The 19,662-nt window shown below is 44.8% G+C and overlaps 2 protein-coding genes across 3 annotated transcripts in view; both read right to left on the bottom strand.

Annotated features, from left to right (window-relative positions):
• NCAPH (non-SMC condensin I complex subunit H) overlaps positions 1-7,588 on the bottom strand; it is a 35,502-nt gene extending 27,914 nt beyond the window's left edge. Inside the window, exons 1-5 of one of the 2 annotated variants that reach the window (XM_063078822.1) lie at positions 7,570-7,588; positions 1,612-1,831; positions 1,360-1,450; positions 618-710; positions 65-203 (exon numbers count right to left, since the gene is read on the bottom strand). In XM_063078822.1, the coding sequence (XP_062934892.1) occupies positions 65-203; positions 618-710; positions 1,360-1,450; positions 1,612-1,831; positions 7,570-7,588 (562 nt within the window). The remainder of the gene's footprint in view (positions 1-64; positions 204-617; positions 711-1,359; positions 1,451-1,611; positions 1,832-7,569) is intronic. The other variant, XM_063078824.1, reaches the window with a different exon arrangement.
• A 5,587-nt stretch (positions 7,589-13,175) lies between these two features.
• On the bottom strand, positions 13,176-14,822 carry ITPRIPL1 (ITPRIP like 1). The gene has a single exon (XM_063079048.1). It carries the CDS (start codon positions 14,805-14,807, stop codon positions 13,176-13,178), a length of 1,632 nt encoding a protein of 543 aa, XP_062935118.1. The 5' UTR covers positions 14,808-14,822.
• Between the last annotated feature and the right edge of the window lie 4,840 nt (positions 14,823-19,662).

The raw sequence follows: 19,662 nt of genomic DNA, 5'->3' as shown, positions 1-19,662 counted from the left end.
ACTCAAAGAACTACCTGGTATGCCCTAAAAGAAGCCCCTTGAATCCAGATCCCAACCCATGTACCTGCAGCATTGCCCTCCGCTTCTTCCAGAGATGGCACATCTTTGCCCAGACCCCCAAGGACTCTGTATACGTCAGCATGGACAGCATCAACACGCACAGCGTAGATCTTGGTGCTGGCATCCAGAGTACCTGCAGCTACCTAGTCAAACAAGCAGAGCTTTATTCATGAAGATGCATAGAAAAGAACTTCTGAACAGGCAAAACACAGCAAGCTTCATAAAATCTTTTTGCCCCAAGGAAAAAATAACAAAGAGCCCCCTAAGACTGATAGGGAATAAACAGAATATATATCTTCTCTGCATTTCATCAGTTTAGGAAAGAAAAGGCTGGCCTGTTAGCTCAGTTGGTTAGAGCATGGTGCTAATAACATCAAGGTCCAGGGTTCGATCCCTGTATCAGAGAGTCGCCAAAAAGGGAAAGAAAGTAAAGCAGCTAAGAAAATATCTAAATGAGAAAGGCTCTCATGTATTTTCAGAATTCAGTTGTGTTATTCTATGTATTAGAAATAATCATCATTAATTCAGATGGAAGAGAAACTGAACAGCCTTCTTACTTTAAAGTTGGTTGGTTCGGTGTCTTTCTGTTTAAGAATCTCTGACATAAAATCAATCAGGTGTAAGCCAAAAGCATTCTTGGTAGTGATTTTCTGAAAACACAAAATTGTAGAAAGGTTTGTTATTTATAGCCTAGGTTCATGTAAATAATGCTACTCTGAACAGAAGATGATAGGAACATAGGAATACCTACATCTTGCTACTGATCTCACTTCCCACAAACACTTGGCAACAAGCCCAATCTATTGGTGCATGTGCTCATTCTCAAGGCCTAGAGAGTGATAGTACAGTTCCTGAGTGTGCACTGTGTGCAGGCCTTGCTCTAAGCACTGCACAAGAAGGGACTCAGTCATGCTCAGGACAAAGCTGAGGCAGGCACTATTTTCATTCTTCAGAGAAGGATCCTGAGCACAACAGAAGGGTGACACACACGGCTTGTAAGTGTGTAGCTTCCAACTCAGAGTAGCTCTAGAATTCACTATTAGCTCCACAACTCACACGACTAATCTCTAAACCATGCTCCCTCTCTAGATATACTGCAGGTAGCAAACAACCTGGCAGGAGGAGCACCAAAGGTCCATAAGAAACAGTAAAACCATAATAAAAAACACCAGCATTAAGAAAGCTCATGGGAGAATAAAATAATTCTCATCAATCATGCATTCACTACAGAATCAAAAAGCTAGATTTCCTCTGTGATCAAGATGCAAAATCTTCAATGATAAACCAGCAGATACTCACATTTTCAGTAGATAGTTTGATGCAGGTGGAATAATGTTCTGTAATCTGTGTGTTTGTAAACTTGGGGATTGTTGCTGAAACATCAATACTCCTAAATTAAAAATAAAAACAAAAAAACTCTGGCAAAAATCCATGATACTGCAACTTTTCAAAACCCAGACCAGAATGCGCTAAGTTTTACAGAGAAGCTAGGACCCACGTGACCAATGTCAAGGTGGCACCTCCAGAAGGGCCAGCCAGAAATACACTCACCTACTGGAGGGGGAGCCTAACAAGTGAGGCGAGTCTGTGCTGAACTGCAGGTCAATGACCCTGGAGCGCCTCCGCTGCATTCGCTCCTTTTCATCATCATTCTGAGGAAAGTCTTCAAGGACTGGGGTGCCAGGAGTATTGAGAGGGGCCTTCCTAGGCAGGTGCATCGAGAACACCTTTTCTGAAGGTGAAGAGACACTGTGGGGGTGTCCACGGGTCTCTGAAGAAGAGAGATGGAATAAACATAAACATGTAAAATAAAGAGAATATTCCAGAGAATCACCTACAGATTACTTGCCAACAGCAAAGGGAAAAATGTCTTTTACAATGAAAGATCTAGCAGTCACCACATTAACCAGTCAAATGTAGCCTCACTAAAAATGAAACAGAGCTGTCCGGTTAGCTCAGTTGGTTAGAGCATGGTGTTAGTAAGATCAAGGGTTGGGATCCCCAAACCGGGCTGCCACAAAAAAAGAGACAAACTGACACTTATACATCTACTGATGAGACACAATATGAAATTCATATCATCACCCAGGAAATATTTGCACCCAAAATGTTTAACTTAAATTTAACAAAAAACTATATCTTTAACTTTCAGTCTGTAAGAAATATAAGGGGTGGTGGAACAAGTTAAATGATATCACAAGGAAACACTGAGACAAATCTAGAATGTGGGACAGTTTACAAGGCTTAGTCTCTTGAAAAAGTTAATGACCAAAAAAAAAAAAGCAGGGGAAACTCTTTGGGATTAAAAGAAACTAAAGAGTCATACAAACCAAAAACAATGTATGAAAAGATAAGAAAATGAAAAACAAAAACAAAAACAAAACAATGTAAGAGCTTTCAGCCAATCCTTGGTCCAAAAAGCAAAAGAAAAAAATAAAAAAGGAAAAAAGTCAGCTATAAACAACATTTAGGGATAATTAAGGAAATTTGGAGTACAGTCTAGATATCAGATAACACCAGGGAATTGATTTTTACTGACTTAGGGGTGATAGTGATATTGTAATTATGTAGAAGAATGTCATCCCTTTTAGGACATGCATGATAAACAATTTAGTGGTGAAATGACATAATGTGTACAGCTTACTTTCAACTGGATCAGTCAAAAGTAAATATAAAGATAGCAAAATGTTAATTGTTGGATCTAGGTGGTGGATATAAGAATGTTTATTGTTTTAGTCTCTTGATTTTCCTGTATGTTTGCACATTTTCATAATGAGAATTATGAAATACATGTCACAAGAGATGGAGATCAATGCTATAGAGAAAAGTAAAGCATGGAAGGGAAATAAGGATTGGGAACGGAGTTGGGAGGTCATTTTAAATACAGCGTCAGGAAAGTCTTCAAGGAAGGTAACATCAGAATCAAGACCATGCAGATATCTGGGGGAAACTACATCAAAGCAGGAGGAACAGCACATGCACAGATTGGAATATGCTGACATGTTTGAGGGGCCACTGTGGCTGAAGTGGAGTAATCCAGGGGTAGGAGCACAGCTCTCTGAAGTGTTGGACTCCCCAGGGCTTAGCAGAGCAGGTACACCAACTAGTCAGAACAAGGGAGGGACAGCACATGAGCCCTACTTATAGGACACTGTGAAGTCTCTTGCCTTTTATATGCAGTGAGAGGGAAGTGATTGGACAGTGATGAGAAGAGGAATAAAGTGATCTGTCTTGTGTTTCAAGAGGATCCCTCTGGCTATTATGCTAAGAACAAACTGGAAAGGGAGCAAGAATAGGCAGGAATACCAGTTAGAAGGTGACTATCAATAATGAGGACAAGAGATAATGGTGGCTCAGACGAGACAGGTGGCAGTGGAGGAGGTAAGAAGTGGTCAGACACTGGATAGAGTCAAAACAATTTTCGGATGGATTAAATGTGGGACATGAGAGAAAACAGTAGACTCAAGGATAACTGAAAGATTATGCTGCACAATTGATGAAATGGAATTGCCGTGATCTGAGAGAGGAAGATACAGGAGAAGCACATTTGTAGGGAAAGGAGGCAAGGCCAGGGCTCAGTTCAGGACATGCCAGCCTTGAGATGCTTATCAGTCATCCAACTGGGATAGACGGCTGGATATCTCTTCCTAGAATTTAGGGGAAAGTTCTGGGCTACATATATACATTTGCAGGTCATCAGCATATAGAAGGTAATCAAAGCCATAACACTAGATGAGATCACTCAATAAATGAGTAGAATTAGAGAGGAACACAAGTCTGAGGCTGAGTCCTAGAACAATTCAAAAGTTTAAGGAGCAGGAAAAGAGAAGGAACCAGCAAAAGAGAAGTGGAATGTGCAACTGATGAGGTAGGGAGAAAACCAGAAGAGTGTGGCATTCTAAAAGCCAGATGAAGAAAATATTTCAGGGAAGGAAGACATGATGAACTATGTCAAATGCAGCTGACTGGTCAAATTAGATGAGGACTGAGAACTGATCACTGGACTTAGCAACCTAAAGGTTACTGGTGTTTTGACAAGAGTTTTCGCAGAGTAGCGAGAGAGAAAACGGAACTGAAGAGGATCCCAGAGAGAATGGGAGGAGAAATCAGAGACAGCAAATGCAGATGAGATTTTCAAGGACCTCTGCTGTGAAAGGAAGGAGAGAAATGGGAGGGAGGGAACTGAAAGAGAAGGTCAAGAAAGCAGTTTTTAAGATGGGGGAAAAAAACAAACCCAACATGATAGGAAATGAAGCAAAGAGATTGTATTCGTTTTCTCTCGCTGTTGTAACAAGTTCTCACAAATGTAGTGGTTTAAAATAACACATATATTCTCTCGAAGTTCTGAAGGTCAGAAGTCTAAAATTAAGGTGTCACCAGGGTTGCATTCCTTCTGGAGGCTTTAGGAGAGAATCTGTTTCCTGGCCTGCTTCAGTTTCTAGAGGCTGCCTGCATTCCTTGGCTCATGGTTCCTTCCTCCCATAACTCCAACCTCTTGCTTCTGTCATCACATCTCTGACTGACTCTCCTACCTCTTATAATGGCCACTATGGTTACATTGGGCCCACCCAGATGATAATCTCTCCACCTCAAGATCCTTAATCACATCTGCAAAGTCCCTTTTTCCATGAAAGATAACATATTCACAGGTTCTGGACATCTTTCGGGAGGGTATTATTCAGCCTACCACAGAGATCATGCAGAAGGGTAAAAGTTGCCGAATAATGTACCCAAGCAGGTAAAGGGGTTGCCTTTGTCTAGAGCAGAGGGAGCCCATCCACACACAGCACCAGAGGGAAGGCAGAGTACACAGGCACAGATGCAGGTAGAGGAGCATATGCAATAGTGGACTTGTAGATGTTCTCTTTTGATTGCTTTTATTTTCTTAGCAAAATAAGAAGTAAAAACAAAAAACTCAGCAGCTAAGGGGAGGGTGGGGGTGAAGGTACTGGAGATTAAAGGAGAGAAGGAAGGTATAAAATAGTCATCTAGGAGAGCAGGAAGGTGGATGAGCCAGGAAATACAGCCTGAGTGCTAGGCAGCTTTAGGGTCCCCTTGAGACCACTCAGCATTCCTGGATGTTTTTCTCTTAACACCATCAGATGTGCAAGGGCTAGTGCAGAGTTGGAATAACCAGGGTTGCAATTCTCATTAAGCAGGTATAAGGAAGCAAGAGGAGGGCAAGGGGGTTGAGGGTGTATGACAGGGAATGATTATTTTGATTGACCATGGAAAGTAAGGTAAGTAAAGAGGGGTGTAACAAGGGCACAAGAGAGTAGAGTGATGGCAAAAAGCAGAATTTAGGTCTGCTGGGTTGAAAGATGGTCAGTCAGGGAACAAGAGAGAGTAAGTTGGAAAGATGCAGGTGGTACTGAGAAATGGGTTACTTAAAACTGAGATGACAGAGTGGTGCAGCTATCGTTAATGACAAGGTATAGGGTGTGACTATGGTAGAGTGGCTATGGCATACTACAGTAGGGCAAAAAACAAGATCACAGCAAGAGAGAGATGAACTGAGAGACTTCAGCTCAGAAAGTTTCCAGATTTAAGAATCAGAAGGGGGGGGGGGAGAACCAGAAGGCCTGGCTGCAAACCCTGGCTCCATCATCATCACTTACTAGCTGGTGAAATTTTAAGCGAGTAAATGTTTTAAGCATTTGCTTCTTTATTCCCCAAATAGGAATAAGAATACAGACCTCAGCTGGTTCAGAACTGGTGATACAAAAAATATATACATATGCACAATGTAACACATATTTTGTAGGAACACATGAAAAATAAAGTGATACACGATACTAAATGGTTGGCCATCTGAAGGGAGAGGAATAAGAGTGGTAAATAGGGATAAAAAGGAACAAATAAGATACAAGAAGAACCTCACAAGTTCCCTTGATGGTTTCCACATGTTGAAGAGTATGATTAACATAACTCTTACCTGAAGTCAAAACAAACAAAAGAAAAAATAAAAACAGAAAGGAGGAAGAGTCATTTTTTAGAGAATCAAGAGGACTTGCAACTATTTGGGTGTGTGCACTGCAAGGTAAAGGGAGCTGGACCTTGGGAGAAGTGACCTTAACAGAAATAGGAAGCACTGAAGGAGAAACTAAAGTTGGAATTTAGAGGCACACTTTAATTCTCCAAATCTTCTATCCCAGATTTCTCTCCTTGCCTTTGACATTATGCATCCACTCATACAACTGATGGTTACTGAATTCATAAACACTTCCTATGTCTACTTCCTCCTCTCCTACTCATTTTTCAAACCCCTCTGGTCTGGTTTCCATTCCCACCACTTAATGAAAACTGTCTTGGCACCATCATCTACAACTTCCACGTTGCCAAAACCTATGGTCACTTTTCAGCCATCATTTCTCTTGAGATTCAGGAGCATTTGAAAGAGGTAACAATCCTTTCTTGAAATACTCTTCAGGGGGGAAAAAAACAGAAACACTCTTGGCTTCTATGATAGCACTGTCCCTTAAGTTTTTCCAGCTCTTCCTCCTCTATCCAGCTTCCAAATGTTGGTCCTGAGTGTACTCTCTACAAAGTCTTCCTAGTGTTCTCATCTGTTCCCATGGCTTTATGATCTATATGATGATGTCCAAATTTATTTCTCAGTCCGTGGGTCACTTCCCTGAGTGACCCATATCACTCCCCGGAGTGCCAAACTCATCCAAATGATTATTGACCCCTTCCCCTGAGTGTCTCTCAGGTAAGTCACACTTGCCACGTCCAAAATGTAACTCAAACCTCTTACCAAGGCCCACCAGACCCTGCCTGACCGACCTCACTCACTAAGCTTCGTTTACAATGTTCTGGTCAGGTCCTAGCCCAGGGCCAGGCTCTTTTCTGCCTCACCTTTGTACCTGCTCCTCTGCCTGGAACACATTCCCTAGTCTCTGCTTAAAGATCTTCCCTGGATTCCTAAGCACTCAGCCTCATCTGTAATTATTTCATTTGTTTATTGTCTGTCTCCCCAACTAGAATACAAGCACCAAGAGTATAAAGATCATATCCGTTTTGCTTTTTACTATATCTCTGCACCTGACAGAGTGGCCCAAAGGGAGCGCTCAATACTTTCCAATGAATGTAAAAACAAATGCACGCATGCCAAGCATACAGCAGCAACAAAAACGCTCCCACGTCCCTGAAACTAACGACTATTCCAGGAAAACCGTCTTTTTAATGGAGAGACACCGAGCGTGGTGTAGGAGCCCAGGCGAGAGGCGGCGTCCACTTCCCGCCTAGAGCCTGAGGAGGGGGGGCCGGTCCCGCGCGCGCTCCCGACGCAGGCCAAAGCCGCGTCCTGATTGGCCGAGCGTGCCCCACCTGCCCACCCCGCGCCGGCCCTCCCCTCCCCCACGCCTGCCTCTGCCCTACACCGGCGGGCCGAAAGGCGGAGTATGCATGTCTGCTCTCCCCGCTCAGGCCGGCCCGCCGGCCCTGCCCGTCGGAGCACCACTTCGCATCGGGCCCTCCCCCGCGGGCCTCCCGCCGACCCAGCCTCACCTGGGCCAGGAGGTCCCATCTTGCCTTCCGTGTCTCCGGAGCAGGTTTTAAATCGCGCGCGCCGAGGCGCCTGAGCCTTGTAACGGCCGCGTAGCGTCACCGGGGCGGGGCCAACGGCGCGCCTGCGCAGACCATCTCAGACCTACGCGGGAAAGGGTCGTCACGGGCATCGCGGAAGTGAGACCCCCAGGCTGGAGGGCACCTTGGGTGGACTTCAGGGGGTCCGTGGACTCGCTGGAATAGTATGAAAACCGTCCTTCCGAGTGCGAGGCGCGGAGCAGGGGGCTGGGGACCCAGCGTCGAGCAGGGCGGGCTACGGCCCTGCTTTCGTGGAATGTACTTTCCAAGGGGGAGGCAAATTACCGAGTAGTTCGTTTACCCCAGAGATCTGTGCTGTGAGGCCAGCAAAACGCTACCGGGCGCAGAAAGCCACGGACGGGGTGTGGGACCGAGGAGAGGGAGCCGACACCGGAATGAGCAGCGTTCCAGGAGGATGCAAAATGTTGTATGTACATTTTTTTAATGAAGGCCATCGTCTCTTCAGATTCCTGTGCACAGCTTCCTGGAAACCTCCTCCCAAAAAAAAAGGTCGGAAAACCGAGACGAATAAAATGCCTCCTGTCCGTTCAGTTTCATCTGCCCCCAAAATTGTATTGTGGAAGGAAAAGCCAACGCGAATCTCAAACATCCCTAGAACGTCCTGTAATTTATTATAACTCACCCAACTGCCGTCTTTTATAGCGTTTCTCCTCAAGGGTGCTATTGGCATTCAGGGTGAAACAATTTTTCTTTTTTCAGACATAATTCCCTTATAATTAATACTTGATGGAAAATGGAGTTTGACACTATTTACAATTACACCAACATTCACAGAGGCCTAATATCATAAACAGAGGTACACTATGACAAGACGTCTTTTCATACTTCAGAAGAGTTTCATATTTTAGCTATGAAGGTCAGTAACTTGTTCTTAACAAGTAGAATTTTTATGTCCATTCAATCAGTCTCTTACACCTTTCTGGGCCTATTCATTTGCAGGTAGGAGTAGAAACTGTAACCAGGGTCTTCATATTATGCATTCTCATGTGATGCCCAATCTTTATTCATTGCCCAATTTCTTTAAGATGAAAGGAGTGACTCACAAAGGTGGAATTTCATGTGGAAGGGATCACGTCCTCCCACGTCTTTGTTTTCATCTCTGGATCTAGCTTTGGCTCCAGGGCTTCAATTCAGAATGGAACAACATGGCTCTATTGAAACAGTTCTTGACCTGAGGGACTCTTGCCCTCTCTGTAAGACTGTTTAGTATCCCTGACACCGTTTGCGCGCTAAATGCTATCAGTGCCCTTCATTCATTTTGGCAACCAAAAAGTACTGCCCTTTGTTGAAAACCACTTTATAAACTTATTATTCACACAAACTTGTTCTTGCAGTGACCACCATCAAATCTTTAGCCAAGGCAGTGTGGGATAGAGGAAAGAAAAGTTTACAGTACTCTTCATCTCAGCCAATGATACCACCAGCCACCTAGGAACCCCAAGTTAGCAGCACCCAGGAGTCATCCTGGATATCTCCCTCCCTTCTCTCCACGCAGAATCCATTATCGAGCTCTTTTACCTCCTGAAAATCTCTTCGATCTTGCCTCTCTCCTTTTCATGCACATAACCTGACTGTCCTGCTCTACCACCTTCTTGTTTGGCCCAAAGTGGTGTTTCCCAAGTACAAATCTAATCTGTCACTCCCACTTGTCCTCCACCTCTTCCTCCCATAAGTCTAAGACCTTTCAAATGTCCCATCGCCCTGGGAACTTTTAAAGTGACCTACAAGACCCTGCAGGGTTAGCCTGCCCCACTTCATCCCCCTGCTGCCTCTCAGGCTCATTTTACACCTTGCCTCCTCTTGCTCCCTCCCTTCTGGCCACATGGGCCTTCCTTGACCTGCCCTCACCATGCCCATTCCCACCATGTGCCCTCTGCACATGCACTGTCCTCCACCTGGATCCTCTTCATCCCTACTTCACCCAGTGATTTCCAGTCAGGTTTCTGGTCCCCTCACTTCCCTGATATGCCCAACTCTCCTTACTGGAGGCTTCAGTAAAACTTGTCACATTGCAATTTTACATGCATGTAGTGGAGTGACTGTTTCATGTATCTCGCTTCCGTAGACTGTCAACTCCGAGAGAATGAAGCTGTGTCTGCTCACCATTATTTGCCAGCATCAGGCCCTGGACACAGCAAGTGCTTAAATATGTATAGAATGAGTACAGTTGGAAGACAAGTTTAAATCCTGAGTTGAGCACGTTAAACTCTGTAGGCCTCATTTTCTTCCCCATCTATAAAATGGGGATGACAATATCCCCTTCAATAGACTTTATGAAGAATTAGGTAATAAACTCCCGTGAACATGTGGGCTCAGTGTATGCTAGAATCTCTGTCATCTCTCTAGCTTGTTCTATCTGCTGAGTGCATTTGAAGGAGAGTGGGAAGAGGTCTGATCCCCTGGCTTCCATGTGTGCATTAAGAGCAGCAAGGGTTGGGAGGGTGGTAGGTGGCACTGAATTGGGAGCCTCCGAAGAACTGGCTTGGAACCCCTGGCAGAGGAAGACTACTAAGTGACCCTCTAGGCGAGACTTGAGGCTGAACTGCGGCAATAATAGAGCCTCCTAAGCTGACTGCTTGGGGCTTCAAGTGTAGGGAGGCAGGACCAGCTCCATCCCCAGCATTTCTGTGGGCCAGGCACAAACAGTGCCGGCAGGTCTTTCACTTCCTGCTCTGAATGCCATCTTTGTTTGGGGGTTAGGGCTACGGAGGATGCCAAAAGACTGAATGATTTATCAGTAGTATCAGTAGTGTGCAAAACTCAATTCCTCTGTTTGTACAAAAGTAAAAGTCAGGCCCCTCCCCAACTCCTAGGCTGCCAAAAAAGCAGTGTTGGAGCCATTCCCCTCCCCCATTTTACTCCTTACCAGGATTCTGCTTCCTCACAATAAATGGGAAACAGCCTTAGTTTAAGTGAGAAACAATAGTATTAATCTGTTGGCTACCTGAACAAGCAATCTTTTGGCTTCAAATTTGCCCTGACCTTCCAGCCTGTTTATATCATAAAGTAGTTACTGATATAAACTATCAAGTCACTGGGACTCTGGTCACATAGTTGCAATGGCTTTGCATTCATTTTGGCCTCTGAGCAAATGCCTTTAGTTTTTTTATGTCATATGAAATTCCTGACCTCCCAAAGACTGGGCTAAGAACCAACACTTTGTCTTCTAGAATTTCCAAACAATAACATACCACCCTTTAAAATTAATACAGTTTTCTGCCTTTCAAAGCATTTTAACCCTTACCTTTGTTTTATTCCCAAAACCATGCCGAAAGGCTGCCAAGGCAGGTACTTTCTTCAGGCTCTGCCACTTACTGTCTATATGACCCTGGGGAAGTTGCATACCCTTTCTGGGCCTCAGTTTCCTCATATGTAAAATGGAGGAGATAAAGGGCCCATTTCATGGGGTTATAGTGTGAGGATTAAATGAGTTACCAGTTATAAAGCAGTTAGAGCAGTGGCTGGATCATTGGCAATTTTCAGTGAACGCTACGTACTCCCATTACTATAACTACATTTGTATCCTGGGTGCTAGCCAGGTTTTGTTTTAGAATAAAGCTTAGCTTCCTAGATATCTGGACAGGTTTCCTCTTTAATTGTAACAGTATTCCAAGAGCACTACTGGTCTGTTCTTTCCATTACTATCTGTTGTTTTTTCTATACACTTTCTTGCACCTGCTGCCCCACCCAAGAACTGTCAGGGTAACATGAACTTCTCGGGAACAGGCATGTGAGAATGCTGGTTTGATGAGTGTGTTATTGCACAGATTCCAACTTACACAGAAATTAGCTTCCTTTATTGACTTGGAACTAAAACACCAGCAAATGATTTTCTAAACAAAAAATATATGGATGTTTTTAAAACATCAAAATCCCACCAGCATAGAAACCACCATCATTGCATGTTGCCTCAAAAGCAATAACTAACAGATGCCAGCAGACAACATGGGGACAGAGCAGCTATTGTGCAGCAGGAGCCCCAGGTATTGACTAGTATCAGCTTCTGGAACACTTTAAATTTATTTTTGCTGGGGGGAGGGTATGGATTCTACAACTAAAGCTCACAGAGGCCAGTATGTGATCTCCTCTGAGGTCAAGTTAAATGTGGGGCCAGGTTATCCTCCCCACCAGATATTCCTGGCAGTGCTGGGTAGAACAACATTGGTATTTCCAAAACAACCACACCCACAACTATGGTTGCATTTCTTAATGCTCCCCTTGAGAGAAGAGAAAACACACCAATCATACATCTAAAATCATGACTTAGAGCTGGACTGCTGCATAGTCCCTTCCTGTCCAACCCTGGCAGTGGGCCTGGATTGTGATAACCCCTCATTTCAAAGCCACAAATATAGTTCAAATAATCCCTTTGTCATCTTTGAAAAGAGAATACAAAGGCGTGACCAGACTGAGAAAAAGTACAGCTACACATGGTAGCTAAACCTTCTTTCCATTTAACAAACAAGTGGCTCCCCTCAGAAACAAAGTAATTGTTCATCTCAAGCCACCAGAAAGACTGTCCTCATGAAAGGCTTTATAATGTTGCTCTCAGGCACTGAAAAGACCTTCAGAGGTGAGCTATTTCATTAATTATAGTAAATACATGATCTCAATTATTAGACAGGTCACTGTTGACTTAATATTGGTTTGTGATTCAATGCTAATAAACTATTTGAGTACTACTGGAGTTTTTTTCAGATGCACAAAAAACAGCTATCACATCATGAAAATAGGGCTAAATTAAGAAAGTGAAAAATAAACATTTTGGTTATATTTTCAAAATAGGATATGAAAAATTAGATCCTAAAATATGAGAAGTTGACATCACAGTATTTGGTATAAAATGGAGTGCCATCAACTTGGATGAATTAAGCTAACAGTTCAACAAGAAAACTAGTCCACAAGGAACATGTTGAGAGTCATTCACAAAAAGGAATAAGCTTGAATGGAGGTATTCTCTGGTTCTCTGTCACTTCCAGTGTTGTTGATACAAAAACACAGCTTCACAGGCCCCCTCTGGATCTCAACTCCTTAGCAGCAAGATCCTCCCATAACATCTGTTTCCCTTGACCTTCTTTGGATCATGATGAAAGTGAAGGCAGGAGAAGAAAAACACAAAAGACCCACCCTAGATTAGTCTCCACAGGCTGCATCCATCCTCATGACCATCTCCTACACTCCTTATATTGTCTTAATTATAGCCCCCACTGGCAAGGTGAAGGGCATATAAATCGCTGATATACCTGAAAAATAAACTATTTTGCAGCCTGAAGAATCAGAAATACCTTCTCCCATTTTTTTAATGGCCTTTATATTATTTATTTATTTATTTATTTATTTAGACCGGTAAGGGGATTGCAACCCTCAGCACAGTCTGGTCTGCACCACGCTCAGCCAGTGAGCGCACCAGCCATCCCTATATAGGATCCGAACCCATGGCTGCCATGGTGCTACCAGCGCCACACTCTCCCGAGTGAGCCACGGGGCCGGCCCTAATGGCCTTTATATTAAGGTGCCCCAACCAATGGGGCACAGGGCAGAGTTTTCACCTGGGTCAGAAGGTTGTGGAACTCTTCCACTGCCTGTGAATGTGCCATGGGGTTCAGCACCAGGTGCTGGAAGAGATTGACAGGCTCAGCATTCCGAAATGTCTTAGGGATGGGGATGGTCAGGGGCAGGAAGGCGTTACCAATGAGGAAATGATGAAGAGACCTTTGCTGGAGGCCACGGCCCAAGAACCAAAGAATGTCCTGGAGCCGCTGACAGAGCATGTTGTGCTGCCAGTCTGTTAGAGGCAGCCTTAGCAACAGGTGCATGAGGGCTGTTTTGAAGTGGTAAGAGGTGAGAATGGGGCGAGATGCCCCATGGGGTAAGCTCTGATGCTCCTGGAGACTTAAAATGATCTGGAGGCACTTGAGGTGACAGGTGTTCTCGGGGGCAAAACGTCCTACCAGCTTCAGAAACAAGTGCTCACAGGCTGCAAAGGACTCAGGCCAGTCCATACTGGTGAGCTGTTCCTGGTCAGGGGCCTGACTCACCAGGTAGACCAAGGTGTCCTCCCGTTGGACCCCAAGGATCAAGTGGATTGAGAGAAAGCGGCCTGAGCGATAGTCCAGCCTGAGCTTGCAGGTGGTGGTAGATGGTGGAAGACTGAGCTTGAAGTCATACTTGTGGGCCACAAGGGTCCAGGCATTGCCCACCATGTTTCGGAACCACTGCATGGTCTTGCACACATCCAGGTGAGAGCCGGTGCAAAGAGCTGCCTTGATGGAGCTGCTACACTTCCCCAACACCTTGTGGTGGTGCACCAAGCACAGCACGTCTCCTAGGAGTTTCTCACGTTTGCACACACATTCTGACTCCACCAGCACACAGCCACAGCGGCGGCCTAGGGCCGGATCCCTCATCTCCAGGACAAACATAGTGCCCTGCGGGGGGACAATGGGCACGAGGATATCAAATTTCTGGGTCTCGTGGAGGGTTCCCCATTTCTCAAAGGCAGCCCCGATGCCCAGGCAGTCCTCCAACTGTGGGTGAGTCTCCTGGCGACTGAGCACCCGACAGGCCTCAATGAGATCATCCACAAAGCTCTCCACAAATTCACAGGTGCAAGGCAAGTCACGGATGGCATTTTGGACATAGTGTCTGTAAAAGGAGTCCAGGGCCTCCTGGGAGGGGAAGTCACTGAGCCAGTTGTAAGAGGTGACAGGCACAACACGGACTTCCTCCTCCTCTTCATCACTGCTGGACTCAAAGGCCGGCTCATGCTGCATGTTCTGTCGCAGGATCTCGAAGACGAGAAAAAGGCAAAAGAGGCCTGCATTCCACAGGTTTCCTAGCATCCATCCCAGAGGCCCCTCCTGGCTGTCAGCCTGGAACGGCCACCCCATGTCTTTCTTCCCTAGCACTAACTGGTCACCAGATGTGTCTCCTCTCCATAAGTTCTCTGCTTTCTGCTTCTGCTCAGCTGCTCGCTTTCTCTCTTCAAACTCTGTCTCTAACTGGCGCATCTCCTCACTCATTCGCTTCTCCAGCTGCCGACTTCTGGCCAGAGTGTCCAGGTCCATCCGGTCACTGACCATCAAGGGGTGGTGAACAACATACATAACTGCCAAGAACAGCAGGCTTATCACAGCCATGGAGGCCTCTGCATCTGGAGAAGTAGGAGGACGGGAGTCAGTGGTGATCTTCTGGACTCATCTGCTCTCCAGTGCATATTCCCCAGAGCCTTGGCAACCCAAATCCTAGATGTCAGCTACCCAGGAGGAACAGCTCACAGAACTGGGTTTGGAGAGAGCAAGGGTGGTCTGCCGGGGAGGAGGTTTGGGAGAAAGGGGGGCAGCAGGATGTGCCACTCAGTCTCTCTACTGTTTTCCTTCCACATAGTGTGGGTGGCATTTAGGCTTCTAGAGGGTGGCCATGGGACTGTTTTCATTCCTGTGTAGGATGGGGAGGGGGACCCTTGTGGTAGGGTGGCCTCACCCAACTCATCAGTCCACCGTGGGCACCAGATACGCCCTGATGATCCACAGCCTCCCTTCCACAGACAGAAAGCACCAAGTCTGCCTGGGCAACACCTTTCCTCTCTCCAGGCGCCAGCCCCAAGCCCCAGCTGTACCATCCCACTTCCCCTGTGACTTCACAATCCTCATTCTGCTCACCCAGTGTCATCAGAACACTCAACCTCTCCCTCTCTGCCCAGTGGGTGCCAGGGAGGCACAGAGCCACCAGCTGCCTGCTACGGTGCCCTCTGAGGTCCTAAGGGTGCTGATGCCCCTTTGGTGGGCCAGGCCTGGAGGCAGGCAGCTCCACTCCTCAGCCCAGGAAACTGCCTGCAGAACCGGGTGCCCCAGGCCCACCTGACAGCCGGTAGTGGTCGGTTCCTCTGCTGCCCCATCCACCACTGAAACCCGAAGCTTCCGGCATTCACCCCAATAGTTAACAAGCTACCAGGCTTACCGAGATTCATGAAAGACTATGCCGTGTGGACGCTGAAGCCAGGTGGGGGACTCTCCTTCTTTTGGAACTTGGCCTTGCTTAGTCTCACCGCCCTCTCCAGGAGCCCTGTTAGAATTTACAAGGTACCCGAGGGCTTTAGCTCAAAGCAGACCGCCCCCGCCCCCACCCATTCATAACTTCCCTAAATCCCACATCCAGAGACTTGTACTCTCATCCACCTATCCAGACCAAACCTTCTGAGTCAAGGACGCATCCTTCTCGTGGTTTCTCCCTGGACTTTGGGCCAAGCTACTCACCGTCGGTGTTAGCAGGAATACGGTCTTAAAGAGCCAGCGCCGCCTGACCGCCCCTGCCTTCTTCCCGGCGGGGTGGGGGCTCCCGGTTCATCGCCGGGGCTGCCCGCAACAGTGGCCCCGCTCCCCTCTCCCGGGGTACAGACCATGTTTGTCCGAGCGTCTGATCTCCCGTGCGCAGTGGGACCCTGCGACCCCCACCATGCGGTGCGCGGCTCCCCCGGCGCCCGCCGGCCGCAGCTGCTCCCGCCGTCCAGGCTCCTCCCCGCCCCGCCCCGCCCCGCCTGCGCAAGCTCCTCCCTCCAGCCCAGGCAGCCCCCGCGTGCAGCCGCCGCACCGCCCCTGGCCTCCTGGAGCGCTGCCCGCCTCCCGTGGGTTGAGGGGAGAGTGGAGGGGCTGGGGTACAACGCTGCTCGCGCTCCCTGGGGTGGCACGAGGGGACACTGCCGTGCCTGCTGTCAGCTGCACTCAGCTCAGTGGAGAATATGTATAGTGACTGGGAATTCAGGTGTGAAGATGATGGTAGCAAAACTAGAAGTCGACCAGGGGAAAGGCCATTCTCGTTTCGGGCTGACCCTGAACAAAATAGTACAGAAAATGAGGTGTGTTTTCAGCATCATTAATGTGCCCCGTTCCCAGCCCACTTCCAAACTCAGGTGTCTTACCCCTTTCTCTTACCAAAGTGAGTCTCATAAAAGGACCAGACAGCACTCAAAGACCCGGTTTGAGACCTTGCTTGTCATTCTCTAGCCACGTGGGAGTAAGAACCCTAAGCCCATGGGGTAGCTCTGCTAATGAGATGGGTGTATAAAGAAGGACTTTATTAAATTGTGGAGTCTGCACAAGCCTTACCACACATTTAGAAATAACAACAGAATGGAAGCCCTCAGTCACGTGTGACACAGGATAGCTGTTCTGTGTCAACTATCCAAGGAAATAAAGGAAGTGATAACTTGATGCTAACGAAAATCTTGATGCTGAAAAATCAAGTTTCAGGTCTCCTTATCCAGTGGCAATACAGAGGGAGCCCCATGCAACTTGGACAGTACTTCCAAAAATACTGACTTATTTAATTGTGGAGCAGGAAAGACGGTCTGCTGGCTGACAGTGACTGAAGTTCCATAGTTATTTTTTATAAACTTGGATGATGAGAAATAGACCACTGGTTATTACTGAGTATTAGTGCATTTGAGCAATGATAATGACATTCTCTATTATCTTTTTATTTATGACATGACAACATCGAGATGAAAAAATATGCTTCAGAGTGTGCAAAAATAATGGTGTTTAAAACCATGAATTGAAAAATGTGTGTTCGTGGTCAAGTAAAGGTTTATTTTAAAAGTGATTGTTGGGTTAGAAGATGTTTGTTAATTCAAGGTCTGCACAGAAATGAAGTTGGTTGCTATACCAAATTAAAGTCTCCAATCTAGACAATTGTTCATCCACTTAAAGTTCACACTTAAATCAACAAAAAGCAACGAACATTTCTTGGTCCATTTTTTGGTGTTTCTTCTTCAGCAAGATGTGAAGCAACTGCTGGCTTAGTCAGTGGGATTATTAGGAAACCAAGTCATCTGGACACCTTGTCACACTAATTGGTTACTGTACACAAATGACACGTGGGAGTAAACTGTAGCAGTGATCACTCATTTTAACAACTGAACTCCACTGAAGTGGGGATTTACCCTTGTCAAGCAAGAAAACATGGTGTGTGGTTTTTTCCCCTCCAATAAATTTATTTTTATCATTAAAAAAAAGTAAGTACATTATAAGGAACAGAGAAAGTAAGCACTGTACCTGCATAATATTCTTGATTCTGCCTTTTGGCCTGCAAAACCTAAAACTTGCTTAAAACTACTAGCCTTTTGGTGAAAACAGTTGCTCAGAGAACTTGGGAGAACATCAATAATCAATTTTAAAAACAAGACAAATGATTTTGAGTGGTTTTCCTTAGCTCTTGATAAATTGACAGATGTTATTGATACCATGCTAGTTGTTGCTGTTCATGCAAGGAGCCAATGCAGAGTTTGCAATTACTGAAGAATTAAGACTTTATGAAGAGTCTGAACAGAATAATTACAGGCAAGGAGATTTCAAAGAAGTTGAAAAGACACTAATCAGTATAACCTGGAGTGGAATCTGCTAAGATGCGTTGCAACTGAAAACATATGTGGAGCAGAAAAAGGCTTAGATGGACAAATTTACAAAGCTTGTGAAAATGTATGGTTTTTGAAGCCTAAGATTATTCATCCTATTATTTATCAGCAGATACGTTATGGAAAATATTTGAATCCATCATTTATTAGTGAATCAATATTGTCAATGGTGAACTCCGTTCACTCTCTTAAAATTATCTGTTCTGTGAATTTTTGTCACAAATAGAAGCTGAATATCCTGCCTTCCTCTATCACCATTAATTCAGTTGCCTGGCAGCGGTAAAGTTTTATTGTTATTTTCTGAGCTTAGGGCTGAGATTAAAATTTTTTTTCTAAATGAGAAGAACTGCCCTCGACAACTATTATCAAATACTGAATGTTTTTGGAAATTAGCTTTTGTTTCTTAATGAGACAACCTAAAAATTACAAGGCAAAACTGTGTTTATATGTGAAACTTACACTGTGATGAAATCATTTCAAAACTAATTTTGTTTGACCCATAAGTAATATCAAGCTGCTTAATATATTTCCCATGCTGTGAAAAGGTAGGACAAGAAGGAAGATCTACATTCCCACATAAATTTGCAGCAGGTATAGTTTCTGAGCTCCAACTACAGTTCCAGCAGAGTTTGTTAGACATCAGTGCAAGTAGAAAAGACGGTTCCCTAGTTCAAATTCATTTAACTTTGCAATTGAGGAGCTTTCCTCTAACCTTCAATTAGAAGTGATTAATCTGCCATGTAATGACAAATATCAAGAGGAGAATCTAACTATATAAATCCTGTCCAAGCAATGAATATGCTCAATTAAAATCATATGCTTGTGGATTAATATCAGTATTTGGCAGTACCCATCTGCATAAAAAGATACTTTCAAAGAAGAAATATGTGAAATCTCATTACAGATCAGCATTAACAGATAGATGAATGTTTGCAATTGGTTTCAATGTTAGAAAACACTAACATTGAACCTCAATTGAGTGATGTTATTTCCATAAAAAGAATTTCGTTCTCATTAGTAGACCTATATAAAAAATTGTACTAAAAAAATTGTACTCGATTATTGTATTTTGAATTTTGCCAATAAAAATATTATGGAAACTTGTTTTCTCTCTTGTTGTGTAAGTACCTACATAATATCTTTGATTCTGCCTCTTGGCCTGTGAACACTAAAACATTTACTGTCTGAACGTTAACAGTAAAACTTAACTGACCTGTGCCTTTAAGCATCAAAATGTGCACATTTTCCCAGAAATTTATTTTTAAAGTTTTATCTTTTTGTGAAAATGATACACACTCATTGTAAAAATGCATACTATATAGAGGGAATAGAAGAAGGAAGCTATCCTCCCACCCCACCACCCAGAGATAAGTCTTACAAATTTGAGGAGCACCTTCTAAGACATAATTTGTGTCATAATCCCAAAAATGTGCCCCTTGGAACACTAGTTGCTCAAGATGACCCTCAACAAAAGGATTTTCGTAATGTCTGTTGATACATTTTTAAAATTCGTAAACATAAAACATGATGATTGTGGAAAGTTTGGAAAATACAGAAAAATATAAAACATCAGTTTTTTTTTT

This window comes from Cynocephalus volans, chromosome 14 (genome assembly GCF_027409185.1).
Source record: "Cynocephalus volans isolate mCynVol1 chromosome 14, mCynVol1.pri, whole genome shotgun sequence".
Classification (NCBI taxonomy): domain Eukaryota; kingdom Metazoa; phylum Chordata; class Mammalia; order Dermoptera; family Cynocephalidae; genus Cynocephalus; species Cynocephalus volans.
This window is presented reverse-complemented; position numbering and strand designations above follow the sequence as displayed.

Bases quoted from the DNA above. Each gene is read 5' to 3' on its own strand.
- ITPRIPL1 (XM_063079048.1), bottom strand. From the start codon at position 14,807: ATGGCTGTGATAAGCCTGCTGTTCTTGGCAGTTATGTATGTTGTTCAC.